General features: G+C 30.6%; 1 protein-coding gene and 1 non-coding gene across 2 annotated transcripts; both read left to right on the top strand.

The window, feature by feature from the left end:
- The first annotated feature begins 2,971 nt into the window (after nucleotides 1–2,971).
- Nucleotides 2,972–8,141, top strand: LOC122581723 (pyruvate kinase 1, cytosolic). The gene is made up of 16 exons (XM_043753987.1): nucleotides 2,972–3,102; nucleotides 3,455–3,551; nucleotides 3,832–3,929; nucleotides 4,379–4,534; nucleotides 4,819–4,896; nucleotides 5,186–5,317; nucleotides 5,660–5,740; nucleotides 5,835–5,906; nucleotides 5,999–6,088; nucleotides 6,306–6,450; nucleotides 6,535–6,623; nucleotides 6,762–6,857; nucleotides 6,955–7,022; nucleotides 7,146–7,245; nucleotides 7,452–7,511; nucleotides 7,707–8,141. Exons 1-16 carry the CDS (start codon nucleotides 3,034–3,036, stop codon nucleotides 7,857–7,859), a joined length of 1,584 nt encoding a protein of 527 aa, XP_043609922.1. The 5' UTR covers nucleotides 2,972–3,033; the 3' UTR covers nucleotides 7,860–8,141.
- A 673-nt stretch (nucleotides 8,142–8,814) lies between these two features.
- TRNAR-UCU lies at nucleotides 8,815–8,887 on the top strand. Its single transcript has one exon. It is a non-coding gene; the product is annotated as a tRNA-Arg (tRNA).
- The last annotated feature ends 8,842 nt before the right edge of the window (nucleotides 8,888–17,729 follow it).

The raw sequence follows: 17,729 nt of genomic DNA, 5'->3' as shown, positions 1-17,729 counted from the left end.
ATGTCTTGAATGTCAGAGAAATGCGCGAAACGGAAGGATAAAATATAAAAATATCAACATAAATGAATACACGGTACTGATCCCATGTACCAAATTAGTACTCACATAACCCCCAGCAAATATAGTGTTAAGGTAATTCAACTACTTAAATTTAATTATATCTCTGGCAAGATTCGAACCCAAATTGCTCCTAAAAAGTGGCAGCTGGTGGCCAACTCTTTTACGAAGAGTTGGTTAAACGTAAATGAATATATATATATATATATACATACTGATAGGGTAAAGATATGAAGAAATGATAACTTAAGGAGATAAGATTTGTTTTTTTATTTTTTTAAGCTAGTTCTTTTAAACTTTTAATTTTTTGTATTTTTTTTTAACATAAACTCGTTTTAAAAAAAATAAAAAAATAAAAAAAGAAAATATAATACATGTGATTTCTACATGTATATAGACATGTGTAAAGTATAAAGGGTGTTTGGTATGATGAAATGAAAAGGAGATAATGGGAATGAGAAAGACTTCATTTGTTTGTTTGCAATGATGAAGGGAATGAGAATGGAGAATGGAAAAAGGAGAATCAATTTCATTCTCTTGATTTTCTACAACTTGTGGATAATGGATGAGAATGTATTATTTTTTTTCAAGATGTTATATGTATTAAATTTATTATTATTTACAAAATTATTTTCTTTATATATCCGTTCTCTGTGGGTACCAAACAACGAAATTCATTCTCTTTCAAAATACTTATTCTCTTTCTCATTATTTTCATTCTCTTCTATATTTTCATTGCTATGATTCTCTCTTACCAAACACTTCACGTAAAGAATTTTTTTAAATTTATTTAATTTATTTAATTCTGAAAAGAAAAAAAAACAACAAATAAAAAATAAAAAACAACCTTCTCTCCTTAAACAACTTTCTTATTTGATATCTCTCTCCTACACTAGTATATCAAAACATGATCGTGGTTTCTAAATACGAATGTGATACTTTCTTAGAATGATGCGTGTCATATTTAAATTATAAGTTAACTTCCCTAATTTTTAATTATATTACATCTATCAAATAACCATAATTAATATTATAACAAGTTTAACTATATTTATAACTGTAGTTTTTTTAATTGATGTGTTAGTTGGTTAATGATTTGAACCCTAGCAGTCCAAATAAGCAGTATGTTATAGGTTGAATACTTAAGCTTGGGTATATATAACTTGTCACATACTAATTTTTTTAATATTTATTATATAATGGATAAATAATTAGGCTTCCATATTTTTTATGAATTAAAATATTAAAATGTAAGAAATTTTAGACTCAAACTTATATATCTAATAGTCACATATTCTCATTCTTTTTTATATTTATGTTTATGTTCTATACAATTTGTAACTTCTTTTCAATTCATGTAGTTTGTTACATTGTTAATTTATGTTACCGGTGTTACTCGCTAGCAAAACTCATAAAAAATAGGTAAGCCGGGTTATGAGTCAGTTTATTACCAATGTTTGACTGGAGTCTTTAAACTATCATTGTTATATTTAATAAGTTATAAAGTACAATTATTTTGGTATGGTTCTTCAAACTTATAACCTTTCATATGCTAAGTTGGTTTGGTTTTGTAAGAAAAATTATTCTGGTAACAAATTATACTAAGTTACAATTTTATTTTAATAAGTTATAAAGTATAATTATTCCACGCTTATCACAAGTTATTTTTCTTAAAATATAAATAGTTGTAACTTTAAACTGAAACTGTAAACTATAATTTTTAAGTAAAACTGTTATTTAAAACTTTTATTTTTTAAAGTGTTTGATACATTAGTTATAGTTGTAATTTCAAAAAAAATACTTGCATAATTTTAAAATTTTCACTTCAAACTAAAATGCTTTTTGTTTTCAAGAAATTCAAGAAGGTATGGGTAACAATCTAACGCTTTACTTTTTATTTATTTAAATTTCCTAAACTAAAATGATCCAAGCTTATAGTGAAGCCTTGTACGTACTATAGACTATGAGATATAGACCATAAGCTGTTACAAGTGATTCAGGGAAAAAACTCACAAACTAATCACTCTTAAGAGTCAAATTCAAAACTTGTGAGAAACCAAGAATCGAACTATCCGTTTGAACCGATTCATTTGTAAAATGAAATGATCCAATCTAATAATCTATATCTATATCTATATCTATACTATATTATAAAACAGATTCTCATTGTTTAACATTTTAAGTTTCAATATTTATTTTCCCAAAATGTCCTTCTATCAATTCTATATTTACCAAACACCTTTTCTTTCTCCTCAAATCTCAACCAATCATATTTTTTCTCTCTCCTGCATAAATCATTTATTCCTCCAATTCATTCAAAATCTTTTATCTCAAAAACCGTACATTCCATAAATTATAAAAATTATATGGGTGTTCTTAAAATTTCATGCTCTTTCATTAGAGATGTCATTCGATATACTTTCGATGAATTTTTAAATCCGAGGACGGAACCCGTACGATTAATACATTTGGCTATCACCCTCACCATCTCACCGCCGCAACACGCGGGTTCTTACTATCGTAATAAATAAAATGTAAATAAAAATGTTGGTACTTGCATTGAATGAGATGGCTTATAAAACTTTCCAACTAGGCAACTAGTATGGCTTGGGGAAGACGAAAACTTTATGGGCCCCTTGTGTTTTAAAGTTTTTTTCTGTTAAACATTCAAACATGGGCCCCTTGTGTTTTTAATTTAACAAACAAAAACCGGGTTCTCGATCTTCCACATGCTTTACATACAAAACTATATAAAATAAAAAGGAGCATATTCCATTATTTTGCTTTCCTTTTATTTAATTTCCATTTATATTCAATCTCCGAAAGGGCAAACCTACTTTTATCATTTTTATTCTATAAAATCAAATCACACATCTGTTTCTCTATCAATCAAAATTTCATATTCATAATAATAATAATAATAATTTTCTCTCTCAAATATCATATATTTTTGTTTAGATTTAATTATCAGTAAAAATGCATTCGAATCACTTGCTTCTTGAAGAACCTATCAGAATGGCTACAATCCTTGAGCCTTCTAAATCTGTATGTATATCTACCTATATATATACATATATCTGTATCTATATGTTTTCTGTATGTTAATTTTAATTGCTAGATCTGTTTTTTCGTTTGACTATTATAAAAATTTAGGTCATGTGATTTTACTGTATATATATGTATCTATATTTCTGTATACGTATATGTTTAATTAATCTGTTTATGATTTTGTATATATATATGTGTGTGTAATATGTTACATGATGTATATATATATATATGTAACTTGATATATATGTGTAATTATGTATGTATAGTGTACGTATTTATGTATATGTTACTTGATTAATAAATAACTATTTTAACGATATATATGTTTATATATATGTATGTGCAGAACTTTTTCCCTGCAATGACTAAAATTGTCGGAACGTTAGGTCCTCGTTCACGATCCGTTGATGTCATCTCTGGTTGCCTCAAAGCTGGCATGTCTGGTATGATTTTCTTATATTATTATCTTACATAATGTTCATGTGAGAGTGAGTGATATTGTTTTAAATCATTTGTTTTTATCGAAGATTTACAATATGCTCGTGTAGCCGTTACAGTTTCTGTTGCAAGTTTTGAACAAAAAATGTGTTACATATTGAGTAGGCTTTTCATTTCAGCAATTTTTTGGTTGTGAAATTGGAGAGCTTTGAGCGATTAGGGTGAGAAATTTTATAGCGACAGTTTAGCATGTTGTTAACTTTGTGATAATTTATTGCTGTGCAGTTGCTAGATTTGATTTTTCATGGGGTGACTCTGCTTATCACCAAGAAACTTTGGATAATCTGAAGACTGCTGTCAAGAGCACTAAGAAGCTTTGTGCTGTATGTTATTTTTTTCGCTCTTTAATTCATCTACTTCACCTGATCATCTTAAAAATTAAATAGTAAATACTTCTGTCTATTTTTAAGTAACAATGTAATCTGTTTGTGCTGCTCATTTTATTACATCGATAGCAAAGTGATAGTTTAATGTAACAACATTGGTAAGGTAGTTTAATGTAACAACATTGGTAAGGTACATTGTGGTCAACTTAATATGCACACACTCCGATGAGTGTTAACTTGTTTTGTGGTTTTAGTCTCTCCTTTCCATTATGGCTCTAGGCTGCTAGTTCAAGAAGATTAGAAAGAATTAAAGGCACTACCTTTATTATCAGAGGGTTTTGAGATGTATTTTATTAACACGGTTATAAGTCTTTCTCTGAAACATAGTAAACATAAAGAGAATTAGAATTTTGGTAATATCTTAAAGTTTCTTGTTTTGCTTCCAGGTAATGCTTGATACAGTTGGGGCTGAGATGCAGGTTGTGAATAAGAGCGAGAAAGCCATTTCACTTCAACAGGATGATAATGTTATTCTGACCCCTGACAATGGTCAGGAAGCTTCTTCACAAGTACTGCCAATCAACTTTGATGGACTAGCTAAGGTGAGAATGTTTAATTTTCTTGTCAGTATACGCACAATGATTCTTAATAATGTTTCTATTAACTTAAGGACTATTAAGACTGCGCCGCTGTGTGTTTGTAAGTAAGCGTTAAATTGTATCTAACGGATAATTGTTCAAAAAATCCATAAAATTTTCTGAATTTTGCATTTTTTCACTCTTTCATGATCTATTTAAAACATATGTGCGTGCTGAACATTCATTTAAGACTATTCTTATCTTCTAGTGTCTTCTATGCTTATGAAACTGTTATTTTGTATATGCAGGCTGTGAAAAAGGGAGATACTATATTTGTTGGTCAGTACTTGTTCACAGGAAGTGAAACAACCTCTGTTTGGCTAGAGGTAAGACATTATTTCTTATGCTATAATAATACGTGGCAATTAGCGTGTCTCTTGTTGCTTTTTTAGGCAGAGTTAGTTTTTTTGTTCCCGGGACGGAGTTAGATGTGGATATATGCATGTATTACTGTTATATGTGGTGCTTCAAATGAAATGTATGCCTTTTCCAGATCATAACACATAAAATTAAAATTTAAAGCATACATTTTGTCCTGAAAATCGAGTATAATTTTCAATGACCTAATGCTGTTCAGAACACTGAGTATGATTTTCATTGACTTGACTTGAGCAGGTTGATAAAGTGGATGGAGCTGATGTTGATTGCAAGATAAAGAATTCTGCGACTTTAGCTGGAGCGTTGTTCACTCTCCATGCCTCCCAAATTCATATTGATCTGCCCACTCTCACAGAAAAAGATAAAGAGGTGAGCTTGTTAATATGGCATTATGGCTAAAGTTAAGTTTGGAGGGATTTATTCTCCAATATATACTTCTCTCAAAGGGTTATGGATATATATTGATCACTTGGAGTCCCTTTGATGCTGTTCACCACTTTTAGCCTACTGAAAATCATTGTGTTTTATCTCTCAACCAGATTTTTGTTTTACAATCAACTTATTCCAATACAGCACCATTTTTATAATTTTGATGGATTTCATGGCGATTTTAAGAGTATTTTATTATAGTGTACAAATAATTGTACTTAATACAATTGAACATTATTCTTGTCACTGGTCTCTGCTGACGAGTATTTACTCCCATTCCAGAACATCAGCACCTGGGGAGTCGCAAATAAGATTGACTTTCTTTCGTTGTCATACACTCGCCATGCACAAGATGTTCGCGAAGTAAGTGTGCTTTCCACTTCACTCTTGATCCGGTTATCCCAAAAGTTTAGGCTTTAGACACTATCATGCTTAACCTATTGTCTTTCAAATACAGGCACGTGAATATCTTTCCAAGCTTGGTGATCTTAGCCAAACTCAAATATTTGCAAAAATTGAAAATATAGAGGTGATTGTTGATTTATAGTAAAATTCTTTCTAGTTGTGTTTGCAAACAGTCTTTGTAATGAACATGCATTGATTTCTTTATTTTTCCTATAGGGTCTAACTCACTTTGATGAGATCCTGCAAGAGGCAGATGGTATTATCCTTTCTCGTGGAAATCTTGGCATCGATCTCCCGCCAGAGAAGGTAAGTTCTTTCCAAATAGAGTAATCAATCTCATGGCGATATACTTAGAAGAAATGTGCTGTATTGTTATGGGACAACAAAATATTACTCATTTTTTTTATGTTATTAACCAGAACAAGTAAGAATATTATACGACGTATCTGTTTGAAACAATAGAAAGGGCGTGTGCTTTTTTCTTCTTGTAAGCTCTTAATCTGATCATCATACATTTTTGCAGGTCTTTTTGTTTCAGAAAGCTGCTCTTTACAAGTGTAACATGGCTGGAAAACCAGCTGTGCTTACTCGTGTTGTTGATAGCATGACTGACAATTTAAGGCCAACACGTGCAGAAGCAACTGATGTTGCTAATGCTGTTCTAGATGGTTAGTTTGTTGTAACTACATTATTGTCCATAACATCTTTCCATGTTTTTTTACCTGATTATAATAAATTACCACATATTGCAGGAAGCGATGCAATTCTTCTTGGTGCTGAAACTCTACGTGGATTATACCCCGTCGAGACCATATCTATTGTTAATAAGATTTGTGCAGAGGTAACTTCTTATTGAGTGGCAATTCAGTCTATTTTGCTAAGTCATATAATTCTCATGCCATTCTATACTATGTAACTTGTCTTTTCTCAATGCATTTTTTGCTGGTAAAATGCATAAATGTTTGGATTATACTTGCAGGCAGAGAAGGTGTTCAACCAAGATCTGTATTTCAAGAAAACTGTCAAATATGTTGGAGAACCAATGTCTCACTTGGAATCAATTGCTTCATCTGCGGTATCCTTCCACCGTTGCTCATATGCCTCCTAGTTTGTAAATCCGTACTTTTTCACTTGTTGCAGTATCTGAACATTTTTTCCGACATATTTCTTAGGTACGGGCAGCCATTAAGGTGAAGGCTTCTGTTATTATCTGTTTCACTTCTTCTGGAAGGGCTGCAAGGTATGCATCTTCTCATTTGCTTCAGTGAAGAATTGAAGTTTGAAGAAACAAATATCTAGTTTGCTTTGGTCACATTTAACAAGATGAGTTCCACAATCTAAAAGTTAAGCATTTTAAATGCAGATTGATTGCGAAATATCGGCCAACAATGCCAGTTCTATCAGTTGTCATTCCCAGGCTAAAAACTAATCAACTGAAGTGGAGTTTCAGTGGCGCATTTGAGGTATATCCACTCTTCTTCATGTTTTACTATAAAAACCCATTACTATCCCTGTCTTCAATCAACTTTAGTTTCTGATTCCTGTTTTTTAGCATTATTAGCCCTGTATTGTTAATTATTCATACTTTTTGTCATTATTACTTTGAGTCCTTATGACACATCTTCCTCTAATAAGCTAATACTTCATTATCCTTGGAATGCATGGGCAGGCAAGGCAATCACTCATTGTTAGAGGTCTTTTCCCCATGCTTGCTGACCCTCGACATCCAGTAAGTTTCTTTCTATTTTTCATGTTTTTAGTTGATTTAATCTGTGTTTGATCTTACAATAATACGATTAATCACTAAAAAATCTTAATAAATGCCAAATTAAAATCATGGGACTTTTGGTATTAAGTTGATTTAATGTTATGATTGGAGTGGTAAGCGTAATAGTATTTAGAAGTCTAACTTATCTATCTGCAGGCCGAATCTACAAGTGCAACAAATGAGTCTGTCCTGAAGGTTGCACTAGATCATGGAAAAGCATCAGGAGTGATCAAGTCACATGATCGGGTTGTGGTCTGCCAAAAGGTTGGAGACGCATCTGTTGTTAAAATTATCGAGCTTGAAGATTAAGAACGGTGGGCATGCCTGCATTTCCCAATATCTAAGTTATATTAAGCCCAATTTTTTTGGAAGTGGTGAAGTGTTTATCATCACCAACTTTGAGGTCTCTTGAACCTCCACAGCTTTTGGAAACTTGTATGCATATTTATATACATTTAAAGGCATTGGTGTGGGGCAAATTTTGGTTCTACAAAATTACTGATACAATATTTAATGCCCCCTCCATCGTATCTTAATAGCCTGACCAAGAATTGAATAAGAAGCAAGAAGGGGTTTTTTGGTTTCTTTTAACAGTTTTGAAGTAATTTATATCGCTTGCTCCTCTTGATATGATATCACCACTGGTTTATTCTTTTTTTAGAACTCACACTACTTTCTTCGTTTCTTAACATTATGTTTTGTAATTCGCTCTTGTCCATGGTATAGGTTCTGTAGTTTGAGAAGTGTATTCATAAGTTTAGTTCAGCTGGTTTTCATTCTATGTTTTTAAAAGCATTGTTCTGAGTATCTTTAGATCTAAGAGTAAAAACTTATGTAAGTATTGATCGTTTTAAAGTTACTCGGCAGGGAAAGTCTTTTCGCGATTGTTTTGACGGTTAGAACTCAAACCTAAAGTCGCTATCATTTATAGGAATGAATCATTACAACACTATCTGATACAACACTTACTATACGATTTAAATACTTGAACAAAGTTGTTCCAAGTCATACATTTTTTCAAAAGTCATTGACAACAAAAGCTCCAACACAACTGGTTAAATGCAGAACATAAGATATATATGAAATAAAAGTGATTTCAATTTGTCTTTTCTTCCAAATTCCAGAAGATATTACAAGAAAAATATTTCCCATGTTGTCAATAATTCCATTGATTGTGGTCAGAGTATTTGACGTTCTCTAAAGTTTGAAAAGAATATAGACTTAATCCAGTTAATTCAACTGTTCGAATTATAAAAACAACAAAGCGCCCATGGCCTAATGGATAAGGCGTCTGACTTCTAATCAGGCGATTGTGGGTTCGAGTCCCACTGGGCGTGTTTTAAAATTTAATTGTTTTTTCCAATTTTTTTTTTGAACATTCAGTCAGTTCACCATATAATGGTGAAGTCTTACACGTACCCGACAACGAGATGTTCACCATGAGCCGTTACAAGTATTCGGATGAAAAAAAAACCCTAGACTTGCCATCCCTAAAGATCAAACTCAAGACCTTGAGTAAAACCTGTGATGCCTCTGACCAGTTGAACTAGTCATCATTGACTTTTTTTTTTTTCATTCTTAAATATTTATCTTTGTTATATTCTTCATATTTAATCACATTAAGCTTTCACTTATGACTTCTCGGATTAATAACAGTCTTGTAAGTTTAAAGAATCATACAAGTTGTAAGAAATTTTCACAATGATTATCATTATGTATAAATGGAAAAGCTGCAAGAGAGCACCTTCAACCGACAAAGCACTTATTTCCGTTAGATTCACAAGCGGCTTCCTCAGGACTGCATCTGACACCAAGATTCTATGTATATAGGTCAAGTCTAGCTAGTAATGTACATTTATAAACACGTTTATAGAAGAAAGTCTTCCGCCTAACCCTATTGTTTCATTGGAGGCTAGCTAGAATATATATAATAGTATAATGAAAATACATTGATGTTAAATCTTAGAGCCCAAATTTAAAAAAAGGCAATATATATATATATATATATAACACTAATAAAAATATCATATAAGAACAATAAAAATGATAGGGTGTACAACAACATAAAATAATACAATTACTATATTATCGCAAATAATGACATTCTGACGATGGTGATATAATGTATTGTCTTTTAATGTTAGATGAACGTATAACGTAAGATGACGAACAATATAATATATTAAAAAATGTTATGTATAACCAGATGTCTTAAAAAGTGAACGTAAATGTGAGAAAGTAATTAAATAGAAACATGAGAATTCGAAAATTTAGTGTCAAAAATTGAAAACGAAATCTTTGATAAGGGCTTAAAGTTAAAAGATAGAACTTTGAGGGGTATAAATGAAATGAGTCAAAAGTATTAAAGTTATATTATAATTGGGTAAAAGTTAAAAGTTAAAAACTTAAGGGTAAAATATCAGATTTGATAAAAGTAAAAAGAGTTATACCTAAGACTTGTACATATTAGTTTTTAAGTATATAGATAAAATAATAATTACTAACTGGTAACCTTCTATGCATAATACTTCCTTTTCTTAAAAAGGCTTTATAAGCGTCTCAGTTCTTTGACTAGATTTTAGACCCGTGTCCGACACTGAACACGGGGTTTACGATATTATCAATATTAAATCTTCATACATTTAATTCATAAAAACTTATAATTTGGAAGATATACGGTTCTAAGTGATATACTTTGTAAGCTGTAGTACAATAACCACATGTTCGTCACAGTCATTATTAGCTGATACACATTGATGAGATGTTTGTAATAGTCATTCCACAAGGCACATGCTACAATAATTTCTCTATTATATAATTTTTTGAAACCAATTGTACTCATAATGTGATATTATTATGAAAGATTATTATGAGTTAAAATATAAACATACTTGTGATCCCGTATTTGACATTCAAGTATACGTGGTTGATCATGATACGGGCCATAACATGAATATGTTTATTTTCAACCACTGTCCAATGATAATTAGATACCAATTATGATTGTTTTTATATTGTTTGATAACAATTAGGACTTTTGATTTGAGTGACAATTGTAACTTTAAAAAATTAAATAAAATACTTTTTGTAACGTTTTTAAAAAATTTAAGAAAAACTTCTCAAATTGATGGCTAAAAATAAATATAAAGTATTTAGTGTTAAAAAGTGTAAATTATTGATGAAAAACAAAAAAAAAAGTGTAAATTAATGAGACTTTTTCTACAAATTAATATAAATACCAATATAATAATATATTTGGATAATGATTATTGGGATTTCTAATTTATAGTTAATCTAAATGATGACATAAGCGAGATTTAATTTGATACAATTGAGCGATTTGATTGTTAATAAGTCATTAGTTCAACTGTCTTATAGTATATATTAAGATAAGATTAAGATTAAGATTAAAATTAAAATTGTATAATCTTAATATATACTATAAGACAGTTGAACTAATGACTAATTAACCAATCACATCGTTCTCATCAAATTGACTTTTGATGATGTCATCATTTAGATAAACTACAAATTAAAAATCCTAATAATCATTATCTAAATATATTATTATATTAATATTTATATTAATTTGTAGAAAAAGTCTCATTAATTTACACTTTTTTGTTTTCCATCAATAATTTACACTTTTTATCCTTGGATACTTAATTTATATTTATTTTTAGTCATCAACTAGAGAGAATTTTTTAAAATTTACAATCATTTAATTAAATACAAAAATTTAACATATGAAATATTTTTTACAAAAAAATATTTATTTGAAAACTTAATGACTTATTAACAAATAATAGAAGAATCTTAATTGTTATCAAAAAATATAAAAACAATTCTAATTATTATCATATTATCATAGAACAGGTGATTGAAAATAAACATATGCGTGTTATGAACGTGCATCATGATTAAATACATATACTTGAATGTCAAGTTCGGCATCACAAATATGTTTATATTTTAATTCTTAATTATTTTTTCTAATAATATCATATTATGAGTACATCTGTTTCAAAATATATTATAATGGAGAAATTATTATATATAGCATGTGCCTTGTGAAATGACTACGGCAAACAATTCCATCAATATGTCTAGGCTAATAATGACAGTGAGGAACCTATGATTATTGTACTACAACTTGCAAAATATAACACTTAAAACCATGTTTTTTTTAAAATTGTAAGCTTTTATAACTTAAATTTATGAAGATCTAATATTGTTAATATCGTAAATCCCGTGTCCAGTGTTGGACACGGGTCTAAAATCTAGTTACTACTAAAATCTTAATATATTTACAATAAATTTAATTTATTTTTATATAATTAATTTTATATATATGAAAGAACATATTATTGAATATATATTAGCTATTATTTTGTTGGATAAATATTAGCTATTATTTTATCGGATATATATAAGCTATTATTATTTATTTATTATATTAAAACTATTGGGTAAAAAGTGTAAATTTGTGATGGAAAACAAAAAAGTGTAAATTAAAGTCAAAATTGAAAAAAAAGTCAACATTAAGAAATTGAGAGCTGTAATTGGTCGATAAATTATTAGAGCAACTGTGTTTTAGTATAATAAAAGATTGAAGAAAACATTGCCAGTTGCATTCCAATTTTTTCTCGACTTGTATTATAATGTATAGATAACTTGTATTTTCATATACCTTTTTAGTACATAGATAATAACTTTTCGGTAACCAAAGAGGATTTGGCCTAAACTTTCTTACTTCAACCCTTCACTGTTTAGCATTATAAACTATAAAGTATCAGCTTAAAAATCAAGTGCAAAGGTCGTGTTTGGTTCACAAAATTTGATAGAATCTGATGGAATTGGAATTGAATTCTATTCTTTAGTGTGTTTGGTTGGTTAAAGATGGAGGAATCACATTCCGTTGGAATGTTAACATTCCCCCATTTGATGGAATCTCCATTCCTTGTGGATGGAGGAAGGAATCTCATTCCGTCCCTCACTTGAATCTTTAAAAAATCAAAAACATTCCGTCAAATTTCATTCATTCAGATTTCAATTCCTTTAAAAGATTTCATTCCTTCCAAAAACATTCCGCGTACCAAACGCGCCCCTAGTGTTTATTTTTTCATATTAAGAATTTAGCATATGGTAAACAAATGATTAATTTGTAATCTAATGTTAATAAGTCATTAGAATCTAAAATTGGCGAATGACAAACACCCTCTTATTCGTTCGAACATATTTGCTGAACTTTTTGTACTCATTAAAAATAATATATATTCTTGTATAAGCGTTGAACTACTCGTCACATGAGCTTGACGTACTGAACATATTAATTTGTTCAGCTTTTTAAAACTTCTGCAAATTACTATATACTCTTGTACGAGGGCGGAAGTACTTGAAAACACACGATGAGTTGACTTATTGAACGAGCTTGACTTGTTGATTGAAGTTGAGCCAAACTCGAACTTAATTTATAAGGTTGCTAGATTAAATGAACATGGCTCAATCTTGAGCTCGAGTTTGGCTAATGTTCATTTGTATATCACAGATTTGTTACTAAATAGCATGGTAAAAGAGATACACTTAAATGACTAATATTAAGTTATTTGCTATCTTTTTCTTGTTGTACGTTATGCCATATCATTTTCTAACCAACATTTAGTACAAACTTTATAAATGTAGAACCTATTTTCAAACGTATCACAACACAACACCAAAAACTATAATACAAATATATATTAACTTGAAGATGTTACAGGATGTCCTGTTTTAAGTTTGGTACATGTGTAAAGAATAATTTAACTTCAAGTTACATTCCTAAGTTGATTTATAGAAAATGTTAACAAATTTTATAACTGTTGTACGGATAAAACTGCAGCAAAACTTGATAGATTTTAACAAACCCATTATGACAAATCAAAAGAACCAACGATAAAATATTTGGACTGACAAAAAGGTGAAAGATGCTTCTAACTAAGCATCTATTGATTGATAGAGATACAAAAACAATACTCATTATGGATGTTTAAGGGTGATGTTATTTGTACCCTAAAGTCAATTCATTTTTCAATTTAAATATAATTTCTGACAACTTTTACTTTAGCAGGTTATTGTCATGGCTTTTCAGCTTTTACTTTTTCAATTTTATTAAACATAAAATATTATATTATCTTTTTAATTTATTTTTTCTATATACTTGTTAAAATATATAATTACAATCTTGAAACAATAAAATACAGTTTGAGACTTGAGAGATGACTTCAAAATTTTTAACAGCCTAGTTTTATACCAGTCCCTTCAGTCAAATTATTGAAAACATAATTTTGTTAAAAAGAGATTTAATTTAATTGAAATCTTGAAATAATACAATACAGTTAGTAAAAGGAATTAAATACAAAGATTAACCAACAAATAAAATACATTATAAATAATGAATTACAACTATCATTTCTACAGAACAAATTAACAGTAATAACAATTCTGGCAAGCATAAATTTTCCGGCGAAATTTCGGCAAACGTACTTTTTCCGGCGAAAACGTAAAGAAACATAAATTTTCCGGCGAAAATTCCGGCAAGCATGCATTCCCAGCGATATAAAACTTGATCCTTATATATATTTTATAAATACATGTATTCATATATGTAATAAACTTACTAAAAATCGGCCGCCCCATGTGACAACCTCCGGCCGCCCCCGTGACAACCTCCGGCCGCCACTTTCAATTCTGAAAAACCAGCGACCACCACCAACCACAACCACTTTCATCAACCACCACCGAGCACCGCTACTTTCATCAACCACCGCCACTTTCATCAACCACCACCAACCACTGCCTGTTTCAGATCTAAACCGCCGCCATCTTCAGCAACCACCCCGTTTCAGATCTAAACCGCCGCCATCTTCAGCAACCACCACCAACCGTCGTCGCTTTCAGATCTAAACCGCAACCAAGACCAACCGCCACTTTATGAATCTAAAATTAATCACCACCAACCGCTGGATGGAGGATTAAAAAGAGGGGCGGCAGTGGTTAGAGAAGAGAGAGGGTGGCGGCCATTGGAAGAGAAATAGCAGGATGTTTTGTGGAAGGGAGGGAGGAGATGTTTTGGTTTTTTTTTTTGGAGGGGGGGGGGGGGAATGGAGGATTAAATAGCATGATGCTCTTTATTTTGGAAGAGAAAGAGTTTATTAAAACTGATTTTCTTTTGGGGGGACGTCATTTTTTAGTAAACTGATTTTTATATGTCAAACTCATTTTTTAGCATCCATTTTTTACTCTAAATATGGACACATTTTTGATATGTCATTTTTGGAGTCGTTTTTTAGGGGTTAATGAAGACAATTTTTATGAGTACATTCGACAACAAATGAGAAAAGAGTTGCAAAATCGATATGATTTATACTCTAGGATTTTCGTTATCGATATAAATTTAATGTATCAAGACCTGTGTTTCTTTGGTTCCCCTTGTCCACCGGAACATTAGATGAAAATGCCCGAGGCAAGTGTTTTAATTGCTAATAAGCTTGGTGTGATCGTCCATTCTTTAGACAAGAGAGGCAGTACGACGATTTTCCGTTTTGGTGTGGTCCGGAAGATGTTGAACATCACAGAGCTCTTACAATTGCCCTTGTAAATGGAGAATCACATTTTGTCATGGTGGAGTTACAAGGCGAGTACTCAATGCCTGTTATCACGTCATATTGGACATTTCACCATGGTCCGTGTGCAGCCTGATGGAAAATTATGTATAGGTCGTGTCTAGATCTATATATCAGTCTTTGTCGTCGTGAGAGTGGTGTTATTAATATATTTGATTAATTAAGTTTGTTAGGTCCAGTTTTAACTAAACTGGAGCTCTCCAGTGACATCTGGAGAGCATGAGGAATTGTCCGAAATATTAGAAGTCCAGTTGCATTGTACAGGTTTAGAAACTGATGACTTCCTCCAGTTGAGATCAGACGACTAGAATTTGAAGACCTTCCAGTTGAAGTCAAAGACAACAAATGGAAGATAGAGATTGGCAATGGCAGCGAAGCCCAGTTGACAATCTACCAGATCAATCAACTGGAGAATCCTCCAGTGTAAATGCTCTTACAAAGCTTTACACTGATTACGAGGAGGACCTTTTTACTCTACATCCTTTTAACCGGACAATGATATTGTCTTTGGATAAAGATACAAAGATGTAGAGTGGTTGAATAAAGTAACCTTTTGTCTTACTTTATTTAACACACACAAAGGATTATTTAAACAATACTTTTGTGTGCTGTCAACCATATTTGTACATCGAAGTTGAGATCCCCATGCTCAATCTTCGACTATAAATAGAGGTCCTTGCACAAGCTGTATCAATAACTTTGCAAATACATATATTCTGCAATATTGGTGAACTTGTGCAATATTCTCTCAATCGCAAAAAGAAACATTTCACAACTCTAAGTGTTTCGATTGTTTAGGAGAATTTTCAAGTTTAGATCAATTGTAATTCATGGGTTGTTAGGATATTTACATTCTTGTATTATCTTGGTTCCGCAACAACCTTGTATTTTATTTAAACAAGTAATAAATAAAATACACTTGAAAATTACATATTGTCTCACCAGTTTATATACTCGTCATTTATATTATTGCATGTATTAATATTCTGTCACTTTAATACTTAATTCCAGTTAACCTGGTACACGATCAAACTAAACTGGTCACATCCAGATTAATTGATCGTGTTGCAAAGTTCACTCACCATCGACATAGAGGTGTCTTCAGCACCCATCTAGTGATAGTTGGGACTAAAAAAGTTAGTGTTTTTGTACTTTTATTATTTTATTACTAGAAATTTAAAATAAACCTTTACATTTTGTTAATTATTTTAGTGTTTGTACTTTTATCTTGTTATTATTAGAGATTAGAATAAACCTTACATTTTTATATTTACATGTTATCATGTTGATACATAAATAAAATGAAACATTAAAATATTAATTTTGGTTAAAGATAAATAAAAACATAATCATTACTTTAAAAAAACATAATCATTACTTTTTATTATATCTAACTAAAAAATTAGTAAAAGGTAATAATTATTATGAAAAGTTAGTCAAAGGTTGAATTTTGGGTACAAATGATTTTTTTTATGGGTCTAATTATCAAGCCCCATGTTTAAACTCTAAACAATACTCACTATATAACACAAGAAAAATATTATAGCTTTGAATGAAACTAAATCAACCATTGATAGAAGATGGATCACTAGCCCTCTTATGAATATTAGATGATGAAGCTCAACCAATTCCATTTGGGTAATTTAGTTACTTAATTGTTTATTTTTTTAAATGGGTACATATTCAAATACCGTGCTAACTAATCATTTTTGTTTATAGAAATGGGCCGTAGATTTTAATAAGCATGCTTGTGATAATTTGAAGCTGAATCACCCAGAGACAGAGGATTAATTTATGCGTTATTTTTCTTCGTTTATGAATTGTGTTGCATAATTAATTTACGCAGGTGAGGAATGAGCCAGCCGAAGATTTTTTGCAGTTGTTAAAAGAGTGGAAAAATTTTTATCGGCGTTTTTCATTGATTGAGAGTTGTTTTTCATTGAATACTCAATCAATGAAAAACGTTAACAAAGTTTTTTCCACTATTTTAATAACTGCAAAAAAAATTTCAGCTCGCTCATTCTTCACTTGCATGAATTAATTATGCAACACAACTAATAAGCGAAAAGAAAAAACGCGTAAATAAATTTAGCTAAGAGAGAGACCTTTGTCTATGGGTGATTCAGCTTCAAACTATCACAAGCCTGCTTATTAAAATCTACGGCCCATTTATATAAACAAAATGATTAGTTAGCACGATATTTGAATTTGTACCCATTTAAAGAAACAAACAATTAATTACCCAGCAGGCAGGGTTAAACCCTGTTAGTCGTCGTGTTTTTGGACGAATTAATAAGTTGAAATAGGCAATTTTATTTCGAAGGAGATCTCTAACGTGGACACGGTTAAAACAACGTATGTTACTCCTCCTGCTGTCGAATCCCGACACGAATTTTCCAGCGAAATTTACCTTTTAAGAACAAATTACAAAAAATAACTAATTACAGTTTTCAAAAACCTCAAAACCAAATTCATAAATCATTAAAATCTCCTTTTTTTTTATATATATTTTATTTCT

The sequence above is a fragment of the Erigeron canadensis genome, chromosome 9 (assembly GCF_010389155.1).
Source record: "Erigeron canadensis isolate Cc75 chromosome 9, C_canadensis_v1, whole genome shotgun sequence".
NCBI lineage: Eukaryota > Viridiplantae > Streptophyta > Magnoliopsida > Asterales > Asteraceae > Erigeron > Erigeron canadensis.
The sequence above is the reverse complement of the archived record's forward strand: the minus strand, read 5'-3'. Positions and strand labels throughout refer to the sequence as shown.